The sequence below is a fragment of the Phaethon lepturus genome, unplaced genomic scaffold (genome assembly GCF_000687285.1).
Source record: "Phaethon lepturus isolate BGI_N335 unplaced genomic scaffold, ASM68728v1 scaffold1576, whole genome shotgun sequence".
Classification (NCBI taxonomy): domain Eukaryota; kingdom Metazoa; phylum Chordata; class Aves; order Phaethontiformes; family Phaethontidae; genus Phaethon; species Phaethon lepturus.
This window is the reverse complement of record NW_010543852.1, coordinates 65358-87869: the sequence shown is the minus strand read 5'-3', so window position 1 is coordinate 87869 and position 22512 is coordinate 65358. Positions and strand designations below refer to the sequence as shown.

At 42.0% G+C, this 22512-nt stretch overlaps 1 protein-coding gene across 1 annotated transcript in view; it reads left to right on the top strand.

Moving 5' to 3' along the window:
* LOC104621845 (integrin alpha-9-like) overlaps nt 1-22512 on the top strand; it is a gene marked incomplete at both ends in the record, with an annotated part of 43928 nt that overhangs the window by 18264 nt on the left and 3152 nt on the right. The window contains 9 exons of the mRNA XM_010288453.1: nt 744-873; nt 2483-2568; nt 5149-5217; nt 8402-8539; nt 10700-10805; nt 12081-12175; nt 15118-15208; nt 15749-15794; nt 18775-18929. Coding sequence (XP_010286755.1) covers nt 744-873; nt 2483-2568; nt 5149-5217; nt 8402-8539; nt 10700-10805; nt 12081-12175; nt 15118-15208; nt 15749-15794; nt 18775-18929 — 916 coding nt within the window. The remainder of the gene's footprint in view (nt 1-743; nt 874-2482; nt 2569-5148; nt 5218-8401; nt 8540-10699; nt 10806-12080; nt 12176-15117; nt 15209-15748; nt 15795-18774; nt 18930-22512) is intronic.

Below are 22512 nucleotides of genomic sequence, written 5' to 3'. Positions count from 1 at the left end.
GGATTTTGATTCAAAAATATGATTCATGAACATCTACCTTTGTGTGTTGGATCAAACTTTGAATCCTAGTCTTTTAAAACCCTGAATCATGGTGGGTGTCTGTAATGAAATATAGCCAGATTGTCTCTCAAAGAGCAGAGCATATATGAGGACAGAGGAAGGCAAAATATTCCAACCATGACATAACACACCCCCTGCTTGTCGGGTGCATGGCAGCTCTTTGGCTTCAGAGTAGTAAAATCGAAATCCTTTGTGCTGTATCTTTCATGGTACAGATTGGTGTAGCATGTCAGCCAGTATTGGGGCACAGTCTGTAGCTGAGCGGTGGGATCTGGGTGGGTTGGAGTACTTCTGTCACCTGGTGAGGGTCTTCAGGTCTTCTGGAGGATGGTTGGGAAAGGCAGCAGGTGGAGAGAGATTTTTGGGAGGATTGTGTTAGCAGGGATAAGTTTGATGGTTAGTAAGGCTGAGGAAGATCTTCTACTGAAGCAGCAGAACAGCTGAGCAGAAGTGGGCCTTAAAAGGGGAGACCATGTGTCTCTAGGGTGTATGCAGTGGCCTCTGTGCTTGGGAAGAAGGATAGAATAGAGATTGTTATAGATGGACTTATAATTGGTGTTTTAAGTTAATATCCTGTCCCTTCTCCATTACTGTGTAAAGCATGAATTTTTGTCCAGTTTTGATTGTTATATATTTTTTTCCCCCATCCTTTCCCACACGCCCTTCTATTTTTCCTGTTGTAGGAGCTGGTCATCATGGGGGCACCAGGATCTTATTATTGGACAGGAACTGTCAAAGTACTGAATCTCACCGACAACACATATTACAAGCTGAATGATGATGCTGTGATAGCCAGGCGGTACACGTACCTTGGTAAGCAGCTCACTGTGAGAATGGATCAGTTCGACAACATATTTCAAAGCTTTGATGCTATAAAGTTGGTACTGATTTTTTTTGGTGGTGTTGAGTATTTTTATGAAAATTGTGAAAGGAAGAACATCTGAATTAAAGGTTACCTACCTGGAAAGAAATACAAGCAAAGCAGCAGCCAGAATATTCCATTTTTCTTTGCTTGTTTTAAAAAAACTTATAATAATTTTTTTTGACTAATATGGAAAATGCATTTTGACTGAAGAGCAGGATGGATGGTAGTGGGCCTCCTACATTGCCATTTTTGCCTTGTGATAGACAAATTTTTTGTCATTGATTAGGTTGCGTGTCTGCTTACACCTGTTTTTAAAATGAGTAAAACACATAATTACAGAATGTATATTTCAGATGCAAATTTATTTCAACAAAAATAGCTCCATATAAGTGAGTCATTGGCAACAGAAGGAGGTTGTGAAAGGATTGGCTATAGCTTTGAGTACATCTTTGGCTCAATTGGTTTTAATTGTTCTAAAACCAGGTAACATCCAAAAAAATACTGCATTTAAAGGCCTCCACCTAATCCAGAGTCCCTTAGACTGTTGAGACCTAGAACGCATTTCTAACAGTCAGTAGTGTGATACCATTTGGCTAAAGACTCGCACTGACCTCTTTTTCCCCTTAACCTGTAGTCTTTAAAAAACTACAACTTGGAAGATGCTGCTTGGTGATAGCTAAATGAGGAGTGAATTGTTAAATATGTATTACATAAATACATATTATATATTTACATTTAATACATAATATGTATTAAATAAATACATCTTTAAGGACATAAATAGGTTTTGCCCCTGATAGACCTGAATTATAGTGTTTACCGTGTAGACAAGAGCCTCATAATTTACAGCAGTAGAGCAAGGCAAATACAAGAAAGCCTTAAAAGGAAAGTACTCTACTCTTCTTTAGTTATTATATATCATTTTAATATATCAAATAAGACTGAATCTTTGATCTCCTTCTTTCAAATACACTCCTTCTTTCTTTGATCTAGCCTCCCATTTTTCTTCTTGCTTAAACAAAATTCTTTTTAAGCCATTAACTTCTCTGACCTCTTTGCCTACTGTCCTCCGCTCTCCCCTCCCCCAACTGAAAAAGCACATAATTTCCCAAGCCTTCCTGGGCAGTGATTTTAGCCAAGGGAGGACACTTCTCTCTGGTCGATGTGGGACTGTCACTCTCTGATGTGATACTTTGTCTGAGACGATGTGGTCTCTTTGTTTGTGTGTGCCTGTTCCTCATTTACCACTTGCTTTTCTGGACTTGCAGTTACCGAACTGCTCCCCATACCTGCTTCATGTATCCCTCGACCAGCTCCACACATACCTTTCTTCTCTCAGCTTTTGGAAGAGTACTGGAGGGTGTACTGTCACTTCCCAGCATCGTGACACTGAGCAGAATGGTTGTTGAACGCTAACAGCGGACAGCCTAGGAGGAGCAGTGAAACCCAATGAGCATGATCCAGCTGGCTGACCTGTTTCTCAGGCTCTTCCCTTTCACGATTATTTATTTATTTGTTTCCTTTCTCCTCTCCCACCCCACCCCATCTCCCCCTCAGGATATGCAGTGACAGCAGGTCATTTCTCTCAGCCGACTACCATGGACGTTGTAGGAGGAGCTCCCCAGGATGGAGGCATCGGAAAGGTGCGGCTTTGTCAAACAATAACATGGTCAGATGCAACAGGGAAAAAAAAGTAATACTGATGCGATTCTCACATGCCTGAGAAGCCAAGAGATTTTTGCCTACAGGGTAGTTTTGGAGCACTGAGCAGAGGAGAGGGGAGGTAGTTTGATGAAGTCATCAAATTTTGTTGACCTGTCTCTCGTGGTGCTTCACATCCCTCACCTCTCTCTTTCCTCTCTCTTACACCTAGTCCTTATAATAGTTATTTTAATGGGATGCAGGCAACATTTCTTTCACATTGCTTTCGTTTAGGATTTGTAACATTTAGGTATCACTTAAACCTTGCCTAGAAATGAAAAAAAACTTGGAAAAGAGAGTTTGTCTTCTGCTTGTTTTCTTCATATGTTTGTTTCATTATTTACTTCAGGGTAGCATCTCCAATAGCATGAAAAGCCATTTATTAGGTGATTTGATGTCCCTCTTACAACTTCATAATACCTTAATGTTTAGTGGATTAGAATCTGGGTTCTGCCAGCTGTGCTTACAAATCTTGGTGATAGTCTCTTGAGAAGGAATTAAAAAAAGGTTCTCCTGTAGGCATACATATGTTCAATGTCCCAAAGATGTAAGCAAGTGAAAGGCTAGAAGGAAGTGGCTGGTGAGTTAGGTGTGCCTGGTGTTCCTGTGCCAAGTACCCAGCTACTACTGGGGGAGCCAGTTGAGGGTGAGCGCTGAGCCTTATACACTTCTGAACCAAAGGTGGAGAAGTGGGAGTGGGGAGAGGGAGGGAAGGGACTTAAAGTATCTGCTTTTGTCCCTCTTTTTTCAAAATCCAGCCCTTTTGGGACCTGCTGCCACCATGTGCTTGAGCAGAGATGTCCTGCAGCCCCTTTCCACCTTTCCTCCCTCTGGCTCTTCTGCTCTGCATGGACGTGAGCTGTAGCCGAGTTGTAACATTGAGTGAGAGGTCTCCACTACCAGGAACACTATCCCTTGGTTTAAGCAGATTATTTTTGGCAGTAACCATGTACCAGGGGGTAGCAGCACAAGCGGGGAAAATGGAGCAAAAGTAGAGGATGAACGTGGTATATATACCTGATCTGGCATGACTGGGACATATGGGAGATAGTGGCAGTGCCGTTGCTACTGAGAGGACATGCGTGTGGGAAAGACATAGTCTCCTTATCCTAGGTACTCTGTTACAGCTGCTCCAATGCACCTTCCTTCCAACCTGTTTTCTCTGTGGAACAGATTTAATTTCTGTACAAGGAGAGGGGAAAAAAACAGCTGTTAACATAAGATCCGTGTAATTTAAAGACTACTGCTCTAGTTGCAAAAGCTCCTGTTATTCTCCCTTGGCATGGGATGTGGGTAGCAGGAACGCATGGCAAAGGGGCGGTAAGAGGTGTTGAGTACAGGACATTACGCTGAGCAGTCCTGTTGTGCTTTCCACACTCTCTAATAAGCTAATCCTTTCCACTTCCCTGATAGAAAGTGATTAGCATTGTCACATCCTTTTCACTGAAGGTAAAGCCAAGATACTTATTGAGTCCTTTCTCCAAAGTCACCAAGAGTGTCATTAGTCAAGACTGGGTTTGGAGTCATGACACCTGGCAACATGCTCTCACTGCTAAACATGCCACTTCAAAACCTAGGGAGTCCTTTATATCTAGAGCAATTGTCCGCAGTAAATCTGTGCTGTGTTCTCGTGTGAAAACAGCTTTGAACTTTGTCTTACCACCTATTAATAACTCATCACATATTCAACTATGTCAAGTGCTTGGCTCCGCCACGGGACCTTGGAAGTAAGGGATCCTCTGTCCTGCAAACTGCGTGAGCACCTGCTAGGAGGGAGCCTGTCAAATGGTGTAGGAGTCTTAAAGGCTGACCGAGCCAGCCTTTCTGCCAAAGGGAGTCCATTTCTACAAGTCAGGCATTTTAGGTCTTAAATTCCGGTGCAAGATCTGTTACTGAACTTGTATCAATACTTTTATCCCCAAGAGTTCCTGGTTAAACAGTTTCTCCTGTGGAAACGAGCAATGAGTGAACTATGTTTGAATAGTTTTCTGGTTTGCAGATTGTTTCAGACAGAAACAGTGCAAATGTCTTGGGTGGTCCGATTGGGATTTCTACTCTGACCTTTGCTAACACATCATGAAGTTTGCGGTGCATATGTGCAGGCATGTGTCCTTGAGAAGGGAAGGCTGGATAAGGGAAGGGCAGCAGGGTTATGCCTTCTCAGCCTTTTGCCCCGCTCGTTTCCAGGCAGTCTCCAGATGCCACTTGTTTGAGCGTTGGAAAGTTCCTTTACTAGGTGCTTTTAAATACTCACATGTGCACATGCACACCAAAAAAGTAGGAGACAAGATACTATTCAAGCATTTCTCATGATAGGAGGCCTGTGATTCATCAGGAAGATGGGGAATTACATGTTTTGTCTTTTAAAAGAAGGCTGGGCAATAAAGTGGTCATGAAATTCGATCTTGGCAATAGCTGTGGCCATGAACATGGTTTAGGTATTACTTAGAAAGCGCCAATGCTGTACCATTATGTGCTTCATAGTTAATGTTGGTTAACTTTTCTCTTTTTTCACTTTGCAGGTTTATATTTTCAGAACAGACAGACGATCAGGCTCTCTAGTAAAGATTTTCCAGGCTTCAGGAAAAAAGGTGAGCTTTTATGTATGTGTGTTTTTTTTTAAGGGGTAGAGAAGGGGGAAATAATGGCAGGGTCGTCTCAGAGCATTATTTTCATTCCACTACTTCATGAGTTGTCAAGCAAATTCTCTTTTTTCTTATCCTCCCAGAAGAGCTAAACCTATTGTACAGACTGGCAGTATGCCCTTTCTCCTGTAGCAGTCATGACTGCAATGTCTGCTCAATGCGCAGGTTACTGAAATGAAAGGTCTTGCTGAAGATTGTATTAATGGTTCTCTTTAGCCTTATGCAACTGTAGCAGTGTCTTCTGAGATGTGGGACATGGGGCACCAGGTGAGCCTAGATGCTGGGATTTCCTCTTAGTAGATGTTACTGGGCAACGTGTGTAGCCTGGAGCTTAGTTTAATACACAAAGCCCCAATTTGTTTTACTGTGTCCTGCTGTGACAAGGCAGGGGTGGGTGTTAGAGTTATGCTGCTTTGTAGGGAAGCAGCTTCGTTGCTTCAGGAGATGATGATTTCCCCCTTCCCACCACGAATCAGTCCTGCATTTTGCTTTTAGGACTGGTGTCTTAGAGCTGAACCACTCCTCCCTGCCCCCGAAATTTAGTGAATGCTGGTGAGATCTAGCTCTCCCTGTGTGGTGTTGTGTTTGAGTGAGGAACAACTTGTGTTCTTTGTTGGGGGCTTGCTGGAGATCTGTTGCAGGAGAAACGAAATGGACAGTATGTCTAACTATAGGTAACAATAAAAAGATGTCTTATTTGAGAATAATGCAGTGAGGAAACAATACCTGTTACCTGGGGCTGTCAGCATTCTCCTGGAAGGAGAGGAATTACAGAAGAAAAAGGTTATTGGTGGCTTCTGGCTCTAGGAAGACCGGCCAGCCTCAGAAGGTTCTAAAGTGTTTGACTGTATCATCAAGTTGAGAGTGTTAGCATGTTTTGCTATTTTTTCCCAACCAAATCAGTTGCAGTCTTTAAAAAACATGTCTGGAATAGAGGAAAACTGGAAGGATGAATGTGATGGTGTGACTTGTATTTTAGGGCCTCTCCAAAATTTGTCTTTCTCTGTACTAGCAGAATTGCAGACACCTTGAAAGGAAAAGACCTCCCAGTTCATCCAGGGCATCTCCTGTGTTTGATTGCTTCCTGTTAATTTCTTTCCCTGTTGATTTTTAAATGTCCCTAAGGATGTGCTCCTGGAGAACTATTCCTCAGCCTAATAAACAGAGCTATCAGGAAGTTCCAGATCTCAGCCAAAAACTTTCCTTTTTCAATTTAATTGCGTTATTCTTCTATGTAACGTAACTTATCAAGTATTTACATCCTTCAAGTACTTCTAGGCTGTCATCTCCTCCTTCCCCATTAGGATCTGTTTTATACAAATTCTCTAAAATCCGAATGAGAATTTTATTTTAAAGAGAAGGCTGTCCTAAATCACTCTTTCATTGTTTTGTGATTGAAATATAACCAGACATGCTCAGCAGTGAGTACTGCCTGGAAATGATCTCTCACAAAATGCTGCGTCCTTCCCAGTGGTGCGAAAGTTCATTGCTCTGACATTCTTGTTAGACAGACATTAAAAGCAGGCCAGTTTCTTCCTTCTCTTTTTTACTGCTGGATGCTGAACTAGGAAATCAAATGCAGACAAGAAAAAGGAAAATGTGGTGCCTTGTTACAAATGTTAAGTGCACAAACTTCAGGTTCTCACAGCACCATGAACTCACCCACGCTGCAGATGTACCATGTTGCAGTTAAGTAAATAACAGCCTTTCCCTGAAAACTGCCTGAATACATAGTGAAATGCTTTTCATAACTTTCGCTCCTTACCCATGAGAAATTTAAAACCTTAGTGGATTAAAAAAATAAACAAATAAAAAATCCACAAGGGAACTTAAGCTACAAAATAACTAGAATCAAGTGATGTTTGAGGTCTGACCTTAAACCCACACAAACACAAAAATCTGTATTACAAACTGAAACTCTATCCTTAACTCACCCCACTATATATATTTAGTAGCTTTTAAATCTTACGGACTGCATAGAATAGAGTTGCTGCTGCCCATCTCTTAGCATGCCCAGTAGTTCAGGCTCATGCATCTAAACTGGTGTGGAAGGCAGTGGGTCAGAGATCTGCAGTGAGGAATGTAAAAACATGCGAGAAATGTGATTCATTCTTTTTAACCTAAATAATTATTTCTGTAACCTCAATTTTTCCCAGTGTGTAAACAGCTCTCAATTTCAAATAAAAAGTGGTATCTTTCCAATTTTCCTGTGGAAGTTGCTTTTAATTTTGAGACTATGGTTTGTAGTTGGTCTCAAAGACTATGCCTTGTGGTACCTTAGCAGAAGTGCATGAAATGAGGTTGGAATATGATTTTTGCTTTTGGTTTCCTTTTTGTGTTTAAATGTGTTTTGAAATTCATAATGTGGGTGCCAGTTGAGAGATTGTTAGCATTTAATGTTAACCCATATTGAAAATCATATAATGAAATGAATGTATTTCTTAAATTTAAGCAATTTAGTTTTATCAGGCAATAATAACTGGAGGTTGAAAGTGGCTTAGGTTTTTTGTGTATCAGCTGGAAAGCTTTTATTGAAAGTCATCTTTCTGTGTCAACTCACCTACCTGTACATGAGAGGAAAGGCTATGATCAAAACCCACAACCAGTACTGCTATTTGAAGGTGACTGATACAAATAGAGCAGGGGAAGATAGTCCACAACCAAGAGGTAATTTTAGATGCCTCTTTTCATGGATACCCTACCTTTTGCCTATTTTTTCTTTTCTTTATTTCTGTGGTACCCAACTTCAGCTCTCTTTAGGAAGTCTGGCACTGGGCATGATTAATCATTAGCCAGGTCTTGGTTTGAGAAACTTACTTCACCCCTTCCTGGTTTTAAATATTTGACAAGTGAAAGCTAGTCTAAGAAGGCTCTTTAGGTGTCTCACTTAAGCATGTCCCGGGTTATAAATTTTATTCTGTTGGCGAAACATCCGAGCTGATGCACTGTTACAGTAAAGTGTTTAATTCCTGCCAGAATTATCCCCTAAGCTTTCTCTGTAGGAGTGCTTGTGAGTGATAAAGCAGCAAGTCATCATTTGAAATTAAAAAAAAAAACAACACGCCTAAATGATTTCCTCCTGTGTGTGGGCAGATACTGAATGCTTTGTTGTGACTCGGCTTGGTTACAGATGGGCTCTTACTTTGGCTCCTCCTTATGTGCAGTTGATCTGAACTCTGATGGGTTGTCAGACCTGCTGGTCGGAGCACCTATGTTTTCTGAGATCAGAGATGAGGGTCAAGTCACAGTCTATATCAACAGAGGAAACGTGAGTATGTACAGGAGATGACTTGGTAAGGGATGAGGGTGTGGGTTTGGGTGGGGTAATGCTAATGCCCTTCCAGCACTGCATGGTGAAACTCAATGTCTCAAATAGTGGGGCTCTGGATGTTTCTAGCAGAGCATGAAGGCATGGAAAACTCATCTGGTATCATGATTACCCAGACACCAGCCCACATTCATCATAGAGCTGTGAATCTTTCGAGGAGGTCTGGGAAAGTTTCTGGTTTTATGTTGAAACTTGGTGGTGTTTGTGGCTTTACATGAATTTGATGCCAAAACCAAGTAAGAGCAGCTTTGACTGAGTTTTCCTTTGTGTTTTGGGTGGTCACTGGGACCTACACATCAGAACAAAAATGTCTGAGGGTTTGGGAGTCCTTGTGAAGAGAAGCCAGACACTGAATTCACTTTATATCAATGCATATATAGTCTCTAGTGGGAAGTTCTTATCAGTTGGTACTGTTGGCTTTTACATGACCCAACAGCAGTCTTGGAAAAGTATAAACTTTCTTGCATCAGCAAAACAAGATCATTCTTATGTTGTATTTATAGGAAAACAATGGTTGTTTACCTATTTTTATGTATTTAATATTCAAGTCCTAAACCTGCTGTCTCAGCATAGGAGTTGTTATGGACTAAAATGAAATTCATTTGCTTCATCAGTATTTTGTGAACTTTAGTGTATGGAGTTTGTTTATTCTAGACTTAACATTCACCCCGAGTCCTATAGGAGGCATTTGGGAGACTTCAGAATTGCTTTTGGTGTAATTTTATTTTCTATTATCACTCCTTTAAATGAGCTTTACTTTGGCAGTTTGGTCCACAGGCTGTCCTACTTCTTATATCACTGCTGAGTCCTCAGGATAGGGTCCAGAATGGCAAGCAGATAATATCTAACATTTCCTGCTCACAGTGAGAGCCTACATGAGTTTGTTTTTATCTTTTATGAAACAGTCAAGAAGCTAGTACGAATTTCTTATACTTCTGCAGCAAGAATTATGTGCAGGAGCAGTGGCTTTCAGGATTGTGGGTTTTATTTTAGAGATTTGGTAATTAAAATTTGGTAATTTTAAACTGTTTCATTTTGCAAGCACCATTGCTTAAGAGCTTGTTGCAGTGGATCAGAGAAAACTGCATTAGAATACAAGCATGCATAGTGATGCTAGATTTAATATGCTCATCTTTTGCCCTTTCCTGTGAGGACTGCAAAGAAATGAGTCACACATGCAGGCCTGCCTGTCTCCTCTCTGTTGTGTTTCAATTTCATTATGTGGGATTTTCTTAAAGTCAGCAACTCCCCGCAGCCAAAAAAAAAAGATTTTATTACATGTTCCAGAGGGCAGTTTACTCTCATTCACAAAGGAAGCGAAAACAAAACAAAACAACCCTTGAGGTGGGTACAGAGTTGGATTGCGTAACTAAATTTTGTTTTCTTGTGGAAATGTTCCTTTTCCCTTGAGGGAAGACTGCAAGAAACTCAAGCTTATGCATTTGACCAGAAAGTGGGTGGCCAAGAAATACCAAATCCAGGCTTCTCACGGCATAGGAGTACAAAGCTACTTTATTCTGAATTTTTCTCTGTCTCTTTATTTCCTTAAGTTTCTTTCCTTATTCTTCATTTCAGAAGGCTTTTTAGGGTCTTTGCTTTAATCCTTCTGTCCAATACTTAAAAAGTTTTCAAATCCAGTTCCTGAAATGTTCTTTGCTTAGGGGAAAATTCTCCTTAACTCACTGGAGTTTAGCTGAATAAGCTTGGACTGAGGATTTCACTCTTTGTATGTAATCTGCCAGTAAAGCAAGCTCTGGACTGTTACATTTTAGGCATCTGGAAACTTTCATGAGCTCACCAAGCCCTGTGACTGCATTTAGTTACATCATTGAGTTATCATGTAATTAATTTAGCTTTTTAGTTATACCACTCATGCGCTCCTTCTTGCCTCCCCTTCCCCCTGCCAAAGGCTGAAGGTTAAAAACCCAAATAAATTAAATTTCTAGCGCCCAGGTGATCCATGAGCAGTGAGAGTGAGAGTCAGGCTGCAGCCCTGGCCCCGGTGCTTCCCACAGTGTGTGGGTGTCTCCCATGGGGAAGGCTTGCCTCATCCAGGGCTTGCACCATTTCCCTGACCCTGTTTTATTTCCTGCTTGCTAGGGAGTGCTGGAAGAGCAGCTTGTCCTGGATGGTGATGGTGCCTACAACGCGCACTTTGGGGAGAGCATGGCTGCCCTCGGTGACATTGATGATGATGGCTTCCCAGGTCGGTGTGATTTCTTCCTGGGCCGCGGGGCTGACAGCACTGCTGGTCTCCTCCCATGGCTGGGTGCATGTGGCATCCATTGCTCCTCCGGACCCAGCCAGCACCTGGGCTCATGCTAAGGATAAATGCGCTTTTGTAGGCTTTGCCTGCTAAAGCTTTTGTAGCTGATTGTCCTTGATGTGTGTTTAGTCCGTGTCCATGTCCACACAGCTCACACTCCAATCTCATTAACATTGCTTTGCTTTCCTTGTTGCATTTTCTTCTTCCCTGTATGGTTTATGAAAGGCTTTAGATACCCATGCCCTGAACAAAACAGAAACCTGTCTTTCTTCTTTATGTATGTAATTTCTTTTCTTTATGTCTTCAAGCCTTTCCAGTTTTGTTGACACCTTTTCTGCCCTGATTTCTGGCAGCACAGATGAAGGACTTCCAAACAAAGGCTGGCTTACTCAGTGTGTGCCTGTATTTATTTCTTCCAGGCTGCTCAGGGCACAGTATCCCATTAAGTCTAACCCAATCTCATTGCATGTTGCCTTCACAAATGGTGCGCATGTTCTTCCTTTGCACTTGGACATGCATTGGTGCGTTCTTGCTGCTGCTTGTGGGTGAGGTGTGGTGAAGGAGAGACTGCAGAGTGACTTGGATCAGTCTGTGGATATGAAGCCATCAGGAAGACTTCAATTTTAGCAGCTGTGCATTCACTAGATTCAACTAGGAGAGGAGAATGGGAGTTGGGGATCACTCTTTCTGCAGGAGTTTTCAAATGTAATCAAATTTAATTGGAGGTGCACCCTTAGCAGCCTTTTTTCCTTCCTGCCTATCCATTTAATATACCTAGCCTCATTTTGGAGCCTTGGATTTTCAAGCAAACATAATGTGGTGCTACAATAAATGTTTTTCCAGTGCTGTCCTGGTTCACAAAGCTGATGTTCCTCTGGATTGGAGATTTTGATAAGAAAGTATTCTAAATTAACTTTTTGGGCATGGTTGCTGGTTAATAAACACACATTTTCACAAAAAGCACAAGTTTCTGATTAGGCACAAAATAGCCACATGCATGTACAAATTCATCTACATTTGTGTATTTTTTTGAGTTTAGCTTAACATGAGCTCTTCATTAAATCAAACAAATTCTTCTAGCCAGGTTGACATGAACTACTGATCATTTTTGTCATGAGGAGCTATTTTCCTATGGATAGCTGGCTTCTAAAATTATGAAAAAGCTGGATTAATGGAATGGATTGTGAAATGTTTATAATTTGTACTGTTTTACAGATGTTGCCATTGGGGCACCCAAGGAGGATAACTATGTAGGAGCAGTGTACATTTATCATGGGGATGCCAATGGTATTGTACCTCAGTACTCTATGGTATGTGACACTATTGTTTATGATACCTATCTGAAGTGACTTTCCTGGGGCCTGCAGAAATAAACCATACTTAGGGGTCCCCTTTTAGGTAGCCTTATCATAGCTCTACATCTTTTTCTCAGTCCTTGTTTGAAAATGGCTTCTCCCAAAGTCTGTCCCCATCTATGCTGTAGAGTAAAAGTACATTCATAAGGAGATATTTTTCACTGTCTTTTGTTAGAGTTATCAGCTGAAATGAACAAAGTCTTGGGTTTGAATGTCAATTTTTAGAGATAGTAGTGCTGCAGAGGAGAAATGAAAACCTTGGAGAGGTTGAGCATACAAATTATGGAGAGGCCAGTTGAGAGCTGGGAGGTTGCTCTTTCTTCCTGCAGAAGCAGGCTTAGTGAGGAGGAAGAGGTACTAAGTTTTCTTTTGTTCACTGCAGAAGCCTCTTTACCCATGTTGTTGGCTCTCACCTTGCAACGTGACGATATGTCACAAGGCTGTTCTTAGCTGCCATTCACCCGACGATTATTGTGAAGTAAAAACTCAACTGGGGTATGCTATAGCATCTTGTGCAGAGATGACACTGTGCAATTTAGCTACTGTAGCCAGGCAATAGAGAAGATAAATTTATGCTCATGCTGCCCAACATGTGTCCCCTAGTCTCTGTCTAGCACATTTCTTTTTTTGAGAGAGCCTGAATCTTCCCTCCCTCTGTGTGTTTGAAGTTCTGGCTGTTTTGTTTTGTTGCTGGGTGGGATCCTTCACAGTAAATCAGTTTAAGCAGAATTAAAAGAGTTTAGTGGTTATATTGGAGGCTCTTCTAACAGACTGTAGAAGTTTAGTCCTTCTTCCTTTTACCATGTACATGCCATGCACTGTTTTTTAGAAAAAAGGAAGTTAAATGACTCTTTATGGATACTTCTAAAATGGACTAATGTGTGGCATGTGGAGGATTTTGCCCATTTCTTGTTGACAGCCACTGGTTGGGAGGTTCTTCTCTGGTCATTCAAAAGCTTGGAGCTTTCCAGCTCTTGCTGAAAAGGATCAGTTTTTTGGGGTTTTTTTTTGGTTATTCATGAGAAAATTTAACATTTTTGAAAGAGGCCAGATGAGCAGGGTGGGAAGCAAAACACGCTGCTTGCGATCTCTCCCTCCCCATGGGAGCAAGGCCAGCAGACATGGCGTGTGCCTCTCTGCTTGGTCAGTGGGACAAAGCCTAGCCCAAGAGGGTGTCAGGGTACCATGGTCATTGACTCTTGATACCATTCCTATCATTGTCCCATGTCCTGAGGCAGCTGAGGGGGCACCGTTTATGGTCAGTGTCTCTGTGCAGTTTCCCAGTGTCTGCTGCAGGGCACCAGACACATCACCAGTTCATCTCCTATGTGCAACCAAAAAAGCTGTGTAACAACTTCAGCTCTTTACCTACCTGCCCTGGATTTGAACCCAGAGGTGAAAGACTTTTTGTATCTTATTACTATACCCCTGAGCCATCTTAATGCCCTGGATTTCCTTTTTTAAATAAGCCAAGAGGTGGAGGGGGGGCCTAGAGGGTGTATGTTTTCACCCTTTTCATTTTGTTAGCTCCCCCCTACTCTTTTCATTTAAATTGCTGATCAATGTCGTTCCCTCATGTCCCTTCAGCAGCTTTAGTGGTGGCTATGAGCAGAAGCAGCTTAATTGGCTTTGTGGCCTGCTGTTTTCATTCATGGCACTTATGAACAGAGCAGCATTATACCTCTGCCTTCTAGGCTGTAATAGCCTGCAGATGTCCGCTGGGATGTTTGCAGGCAGGATTTACCACCCTAACTGGGACCTCCCAAAAATATGATGCAAGTGTAATGTGGGGAGGAAGTTACTTCCAGTTGTCTTAATCTTATCTGCCCATGAGTAGGAGAAGGAGATCAGTACATGGTGGAACACTGATTTCTCTTTAAACTGGCTGTCAGGACTGCAGGATATCTTTCTTGCCCTCAAATTGTCTTTTTGCCCCTGAATTTCCTGCCTGACCTTTTGTCCAGTATTGTGTCCTTTTATGGGAGGGCCAGGAAAAGCTGGTCGCATGTCACAAGCTGTGAAGCACCACCAACAGTCTCGAAATTACTTCGTGGGATAGGTTTCTTTTGTCTGTAGCTTCTGCAGTCAGATGTTGGTTTGAGTTCAGGTCTTGCATTGGTGGCCTAGCATAATGAGTGAGAGCTGGGAGACATCTGATTGCCTTTGAAAATGAGATATATTAATTTGCTTCAGACAAAGGCATTTACAATTCAAACTGTTTAGAGAAAGCTTTTGTGTTATTAAAAAAAAAGAAGCTATGTTAGAAGTTAATTAATCCTTGCATTGGGGAGACAGAAATGAGATACAGCTTCCAGACTGACACAAAATACTGCATAATAGCTGATGGAAACCAGAATTTCTAAGTGGGATGAAAATTAATCATTTTGACTTCGAGTATGCTGGCAAACTTTGCGAAAAGAAATGATTGTACAGGATTTTCTGTTTCAATTGATCATTAATTTTGTTAAGATGCCACTTAAAACTTTTATTTACAGAAATGAAGGTAATGAGGGGGAAAAAAAAAAGAGAGAAAATCTCTAGGGTGCAGTTGAATTTCCCCCCCACTCCGAGAAATCTGTTTGATGTGTTCTGTATTTTGTTTGGGTCTGCAGCAGGGTTGTAACGCAGGTGTGTTTTTTAATCCAAGTCAACACCGGCCTCCTAGCCCAGAGCAGAAGGGCTTCCTGCAGTCGGCAGCCTTCCTGCTCGGGGCTGCGTGGGTGAAGTGCGAGCCTGCAGATGTGCGGCACTCCCAGCCCATGGAAAAAGAGCCCCGGTGACCATGAAAATCAGACTTGAAGAGGATTTTTTGGGTTTTCCTTTTTTTTTTTCCCCTCACTCCCCCCCAGAGATTTCTTTGTGTTACTGACTGATTTCACGTGTGTTTTCCGCTGCAGAAGCTGTCTGGGCAAACGATAAACCCGATGCTGCGGATGTTCGGCCAGTCCATATCAGGGGGAGTCGATATGGATGGCAATGGTTATCCAGGTACGTCTGCTACTCTGGTAGTGAGAGCACTGGGGAAATGCAGCAACAGGCTGACAAAACAGCAGAGCTGGTCATTTCCAGGTTGCTGGTTCCTGCGATTGCAGGAGGCCAGTGAAGCTGAACGTTTTCTTCCCATTTCCCTCCGTTATTCGAAGCTCCTGATAAGAATTTGAGCAAATTGCTTGATTCAGGTGTTTGGGCAGTCATGACAAAGGATTGAGATATTAAAGCAGAGGATTTCAGTATATGGCCAAGATTGTAAGTCACCTGGAAGCTGCTCAGTCATGAGGACAATCTTAAAAAAGGAAAAAAGTAGGTAATAATAAAAACCAAACAATGAAGTAGAAGTGAAGTAACGTCACAGACATAATCCTCCAGTTATAATACTTAATGACATAATGATATTTGAAGGGACCAGCTGGCTGATTTAAGTCAGAAAAATGCTTTTTTTAGATATATGCTCCATAATTTACCAACTGACTTGAGAGAACTGAATTTTGTGCCTCCTTTGTAACTGTCTCAATGTTACAAAAATTTCAGATATGACTGTTGGAGCCTTCTTGTCAGACAATGTGGTACTTCTGAGGTGAGATCAATGTCTTTTTTCATCAGCTGTTGCCTTCTTTCTGTGTCTGTTTTCTGTTTATATCTTATGTGGCCTAAGTCTTCCACCACTTTGATTTTCTCCCTAGTTTACTGTGGTCAGAAGCAGCAAGCTGGATTACTTTTTAAGCAGACCCTTAGACATGGAATGCAAAATCTAGTTTAAACAGCATAGTGAGGGATGACAATATGTAGGACTCCCAGGGCTATGGACAATACAAAGGATTAATGCTGGAAGGAGATGTGTTGCGTCTTAATGCCTTTTTAGAAAGGTTACTCTGAATGTGCGAGAGGGCCTTTTATTGTTCTTACATTTGCATAAAGTAAATAAATTATGATTTAAGGGAACGCAGTTGAGCAAAAAGCCAGCTGTGTATGATGCCAGGATGTAATTTTGCAAGTTATAATGGGATGCAGAATGAAATAAGAGTCTTCAGGGAAATGAAATACGGAGATGTTTGCAATACACACAGGATTTGGGCTGCTGTTGTCGAATGTATGAATTAAGTGCAATTTTTTTTTTTTCATCTGATGGAGAGGTGTGACAGCTTGGTCTACCAAATTTGCAGGTGGAGAGTTAGAGTAGGAGCAGGCTTGAGATGCACAGACCTGCGGAAGAGAATAGGAAGTTTGAATTTTGCCAGTAGCTTCATTGTTCTACTTGTTAATATTTAATAGAAAAATCCTGTCAATACCTAGATATCACTAGGGACTCCTGCATCTTAATGGAAGATACAGGGATGTGGTGAGACTGGCAAGACAAATGGTGGAGCTGAAGAATGGATGTGCCAGCCTCCTTCCTGTTCAAGGCAGGAAAAACTTGGCTATGTTGCCATTTGAATCAATTGAACAAAACATAAAGAAAAAAGGAGAGGGGAGAAGAAATGCTCTTGATGATCAGCGTGGCCAGTAGTCAAGTCTTCTGAAGAGTTTTCTGTTTCTTCATCATGCGTGCAGGGGAAGCCAATTGTTGCTTCTGTGAAAAGGTGTCCCATGCTCCGGATGGGATCTTGCAGCCCTGCACCTCTGAAACCGATAGGAAGAAAACTGCATTTTTCTCCTGCATTGTTGTTACTTGCAGGGCCGGGAAGGGCAATCTGAAAGGCTTGCTGTGATGTTTAAAACAACATACGTTGCAACAGCATGGTGACTTCTGTCCACATGTTCAGTCACTGCCTGTGCGTTTTGCAGGAGATTAGTGCATTACTGACTTTGTGGGCAGACTGATTAATTGCTGCTACTGCCAATTTACCGCGTGTCCCTCTTGCTGTTTAGATTCAGGTTAGGATAAAGAGATCAGCTTTTTTTTTTCCTCCTTACCCTTCCAGAAGCCTTTGTGAAGTCCTTTGGCCAAAACCAACAAATCTTTTGCCAAGTGATATTAAAGGCTTTAGTGGAAGCCGTGGTGACTTGGGGCAGATCGTCATTGCTGTATTGCTCGCGTGTGTGTATGGCTGTTTGACAGATGCATTGGTTTTTGGTTTTTTTCCCAGTGAATAACCCAGTGAGCTAACGTTAAGGAAAAATCACATAGTGCATCATGGCTGGAGAATTTTTTTTTTCTAGGAGAAATATTTTTCTAAATCAATTATAGCATTTACTCTTTTATGTTTCCGCAAGCATTTGGAAACAGTTTTTTTCCAAAGTGTGAAATGATCCTGGGAAGCTCACTCTTTTTTCTCTCTTTTCCCTTTTCCCTGCATTACGGTATATATTTCTAGGGTTAGCATTTATCTTCATCCTCCACCTCAAAAGAACTTGCACTGTTATTTCAGGCTGTGGTAAAAAAGTCTGAGCAGCTGTCTTGGAGATTGATGTGAAGCTTGTTCCAGTCGATATGAATTAGGTGTAACCACAATCCCTGCTTTCTTTTCCCCCATCTCCCCTGCCTCTAAATTAAGTGGCTTGTGGAGTGAGAGTCCTGAAGTGATTTGCTTACGTGGTCTGGCCTTGCATGGCTGCTGGGAATACCTTAGAAGTGAATCTGCTGGTTGCTGCACATTTTTTTACTACTAGAGTTGGTTTTGGAAGAATATGTTCATATTGAACATGTACAGAATTGAAACCACGAAGAATAACACTCAATGAATTTTTGGGCTGAAGTCCTGTGCTGGGGGTGGCTCAGGAGAGCCTGGTTTTGTGGGCTGCTTTTCCCAACCAAGCTGGTGGGGCTTGGTTGTGTGAGAAAGGAGACCCACCTGGGCCCTAATGCCACTCAGCTTACTTTGCAATTCTGGCCAAGGTCGTCTTCAGCTGGGAATAGTCATAGCAATAACCTGGTGCCAGAGTTGCAAGGGTAGAAGCTTTCATTCACACTGTACTGGGTAACTCCTGAAACAGAGTTCAACAGCATGAACAAAGTATTCAATCCTTACCATTCGCTGGGAGGAATTAGCCAAATGTTCCCTCTTCCAGAAAACATGGAGTCTGTGGGTCTGTTGTCCCTCTTGTACTGTCAGAAAAATTATGTATGAATCCATCTCCTAGCCCCGTGCTCGCTCTTTGACTTTCAGGTCACAAATTTGACTGTAGACCATTGTCTGGAAGCCTAAGACCTACCTGTTCCTGACCATACAGACTGCTTAGCAAGCAGTCTCACTTGCCTGAGCTTGTTGTCCTTGGTTGCCGTTGTGCTAATTTTTTTATCCTCTTCAGTCATCAGGAAGGCTTTATGCAACTTTTGCTGGAGATTATTATTATCATATATTAATCAGTTTCCCCAGCTGCCTGCCTGCAGTTTGTATTTGAGCACTGAACTTCAAGTTGATGCTATGGTTTTCATTCAGACACTAGTAGTCCTTGCCAGCTAGGTCAAGTGCTAATTTATGTTACAGTTTGAATGCACTCTCTTATTTTTCATGTCTGGTTGAAATTGTGCAGTTTACCAAATGTACTTTATTTTCCTTTGACTAAGAACTTCCCTCTGAATGATCACTCAATTCCACTTCTTTGTTGACCTCCAGATCCAGGCCTGTCATTACCATGGACATCTCCATTTTCCTGCCCGCATCCATCAATATCACAGCTCCTCAGTGCCATGACGGCTTGCAGCCAGTGAACTGCCTCAATGTCACAGCATGCTTTCGCTTCAGTGGCAAACGTGTTCCTGGAGAAATAGGTAAGGTACCTGCACCAGCCCTGGCCGGGGGCATGCTAGCAGTTTGACCTGGAGTTGAGGGCTCCCTTTGGAGTCGGTAACAGAGCTTTTATGTGAAATAAATTGTTTTGAGGTGAGCTGGGCTATACAATTCCAGAAAGTTGGAGGCTCCTTGGGAACTTCCTTGGGTATGTTTTTACCTTCTGATGAGGCTGATGTTATACTGGGGGCAGTTTCTTCCTCAGTGAATGGAGGGAAATGTGTTCTTGGGCTTACTGCAAGGACAGAGGACACAGAAGCAGTTGATGCTGTGTAAGTTCATATTTCCTGTTTACCTCTTGATAACACATTTCTATAATCCATATCCTCTACCAGTGTTATCAGAAAGCAGGTGTGATTTGCTCTGGGTTAATAGTTTTTGAAAGTCTCCAAGAAGCTCTTGAAACAGAGCCCTATAAATCTGAGTTCTTACTGGAAGTGAGCAAATCCTTTTCTGTGTATCAGTTTACCTGTCTGTAAAAGGATTATAAATAGCCCAGTATTTTACGGATGGCAAGAATATCTTCCAGGCTAGTTAGTCTCTGTAAAACACACAGAGTTTCTTGGGTGAATGGAATTGTGTAAGGTATGTAATTGTGCAAGCCTTTATGTCTTGGCTGCATTAAAGTATTACTTAGGTCTTCCACAGCCCACTGTTTACAAGTCTCAGATACTGTGTGAAGTGATATGGCATAGATAGAACATTTCTAAATATTGTAAGGTGTGGGTTTGTTTAGTTCAGCCATGATGTTTTACCTTCGCATGCTTCAGGAATGGCAGAGGACTTGCAGTGTGCTGCGTCTCTGCAGTGGGTCTGGTGAGGAGCTGGGGGAAACAGTGCCTTCTCCTGCTTTATGCCCCAGCCTTTCTGAACTGCTAATTGAGAAGGGTGAGTGTTGCATCTGTGTGTCCCAGTATGCAGAGCTTGCTGCAATATCTGGATTTTAAATGAGTCGGACAAGAAAAAGGCTTCTTGCTACTTCTCCAGACATTCACATGGAGTGAGAACTACAAGCTGCTTGTTGAAGTTGCTCTCTGCAGCTTGTCACTTTGTCACCTGAACAGCTCAAAAAAGTGAAGTTACTAAATTGTAAAATTCCTCTGGATTCTAACATATTGGTGCAACTGAGACTTCAGTTTCTATTTTTGCACTTTTTCCTTCCCTGTGAATGATGTCCCTCAGCAGACAAATACATGCTTTGATGAGGTATTTTTTGTACTGCCTGCTACCCTGTCAGTTAAGAAAACACTTATCTCTGAGTGCTCCAGGAGTGTTAATTCCTTTCTGAAAATCACTGAATAGATTTTCTGAGTATTTAGGTTTTCTTATGTTCCTGGGGGTATTGTTTAAAATGTTTCCTTTGCTTTAATTTCATATCTCTGGACCTGTGGCTAAGAAGTAACTGCCTTTTTTTCCAATCTAAATATCTGTTCCCCTTGTTTGCAAAAGACTGATCTTCCTGCTTCATCATGTCTTGTAAGAGCCAGCTGAATTCCTCTCTGTTGTCATACAAACTGTACTCCTGATGATTTATTGTGGTGAAAGCACATGTGCATCTTCTTTGGCGAGTAACATCCATCTCATTACAAGGAATTTTTTTACTATTAAGTAGACAGTTATAAAACTTCCAACCATTGTCCTTTTATACAATGCTTCTAGCAAAGTGATTTGTCTTGAAAACAGCCGATTCCTGCAGCCAGAACTATCTGACTGTATAAAACCCCTTGAGGATGTGATTTGGATAAAATATCTCGAATAAGCTCTCAGTTTGTAATCTAACAGTCAGGCCATTTTAATTATGTTGCAGTTGAAGAGTATCAATTAACAAAGAGTGGAACAATTCATGGAAATATTGCAATGGTTCCTCTCCTGCGTGGTTAAATGTGGGGGAAAAAACCCAGAGTATCTCTGTAAGTACATTCTTGTCCAGTTTGCACTCTGAAAGGCATATGGAGGTGTTGAAATGCTGTGTCAAAGTTTTGTGGCCAAAAGTGTTGGGATCATCTCATTTTTGGGTGTCTGGGGGCGGTCTGTGAAGTCAGACGGCGAGAACACAGTGCTGACCGGGAACGCCTAAGCTCCCCTAAGACTTGTCAGCACGGACACTCAAGACTGCTGCTTACTGCTGAAAAGCTGGATGTTGCTCTTGCTTTTTGGCAGCTGAAGTTGGTCACCTACTACACAATGTTTAGGAAGTCAAGCTTCATTTCATTGCTTCAAATATTTAAAGTAATTTAATTGCTAAAATAGTTTTTTCTGAGCAAAGAGCCACGCTCAAGCGAAGCATGTGCTCTGCACTGTGTGCCAGGCATTGTCTGACCCTGTGCTCTGCCTCCATGCTTGCTGGAGAGCTGAGCGTCTTAATTGTACGCCCACCGCCAGAGACAGCCTCTGGTACATCTTGGACGTGTGAGAAATACGGCACTTTAAGTTTTCACTCTTCCACCTCGGAATCTCACTCAGGCTGTTCCTCCATCACTTGAGGGGCCATTGCTTTGTCTCCTGGGGTCTCTGTATCTGCAGGAAAAGCAGGGATGACAGAAAGGCCTTTCTTAGCCTGGATGAGCAGACTTCAGGCTGTTCAGACCATGTGCTTCTGGGTGACCAGGACAAGAAAACAGAGGCTGCTGGCATCTCTGAGTATCAAGGACTGGTTCTGCATTCACCCCTGTAGGAGAATGGAAATAAACTTGTGCCCACACTCTGATAATTTCCTCAACAATAATAGCAACTACAATAGTAATAACAGTGCCAGTGTAAGAATTAGGCGAATTAAGTGGCTATGAAATGAAGCGCTTTGGGCACTTGGCCAGAGTTAGGCAGATGCATTAGAAACTTCTTCAAAGTTTCTCTTATAGTTCACTTCGGGTGTGCATTGCTTGTGTGTTGATCCGTTTCTAGGGTAGTCTTCATGTCCTAAATACTGTTGCCTGAAAGACTGGTGTGAGATTTAGTGTGGGATAACGGGTTGCTTGACATTTTTGCTCTATTTGGATACATTTCTAGGTCTGAAGAAACACGACTGATCCAAAACCTGATGAAAGTGGACACTCTTCTTCTTCTCTGTAACCTGCTGTAGTTTGGTTCTCTCTGTCTCTCATTTTTCCTGTCCACTTGGATGCAGGCGTAAGACAGGGCTACCCTCTGAATGCCTCAGAAGCAGGGATGCTGTAGGGATGTATTGTTCAGCGTATGCCCGGAGCCGTGAGGATGGCTCCCTACTTAGAAGCTAGGGACAACACTATGAGAAAGGATTTGAAACAAAGTTTGAAGTAAGGGGAAAAGGAGAGCTTTTTGGGAGAGGATGGGGGTAATGTCCTATGTATGTTGTCATTTGCTAGGGCAATTTTTTTTAATACTTTCATTATTTATGAATTTTCTTTGCAAACGAAGTTCATGAATCATTTTCTCCTCGATATTACTGGTAGAGAAGGCAAAGCAGCACATTCCTCTTCCAGTGACTTTTTGTTATTATTTAGTAAGTTCTTCATCTTTTCCATGTGTTGTCTCCCCCCCGCCGCCCCCCCCTCCCTGAATCAGTACTATAGCTAGTAGTTTAACAAG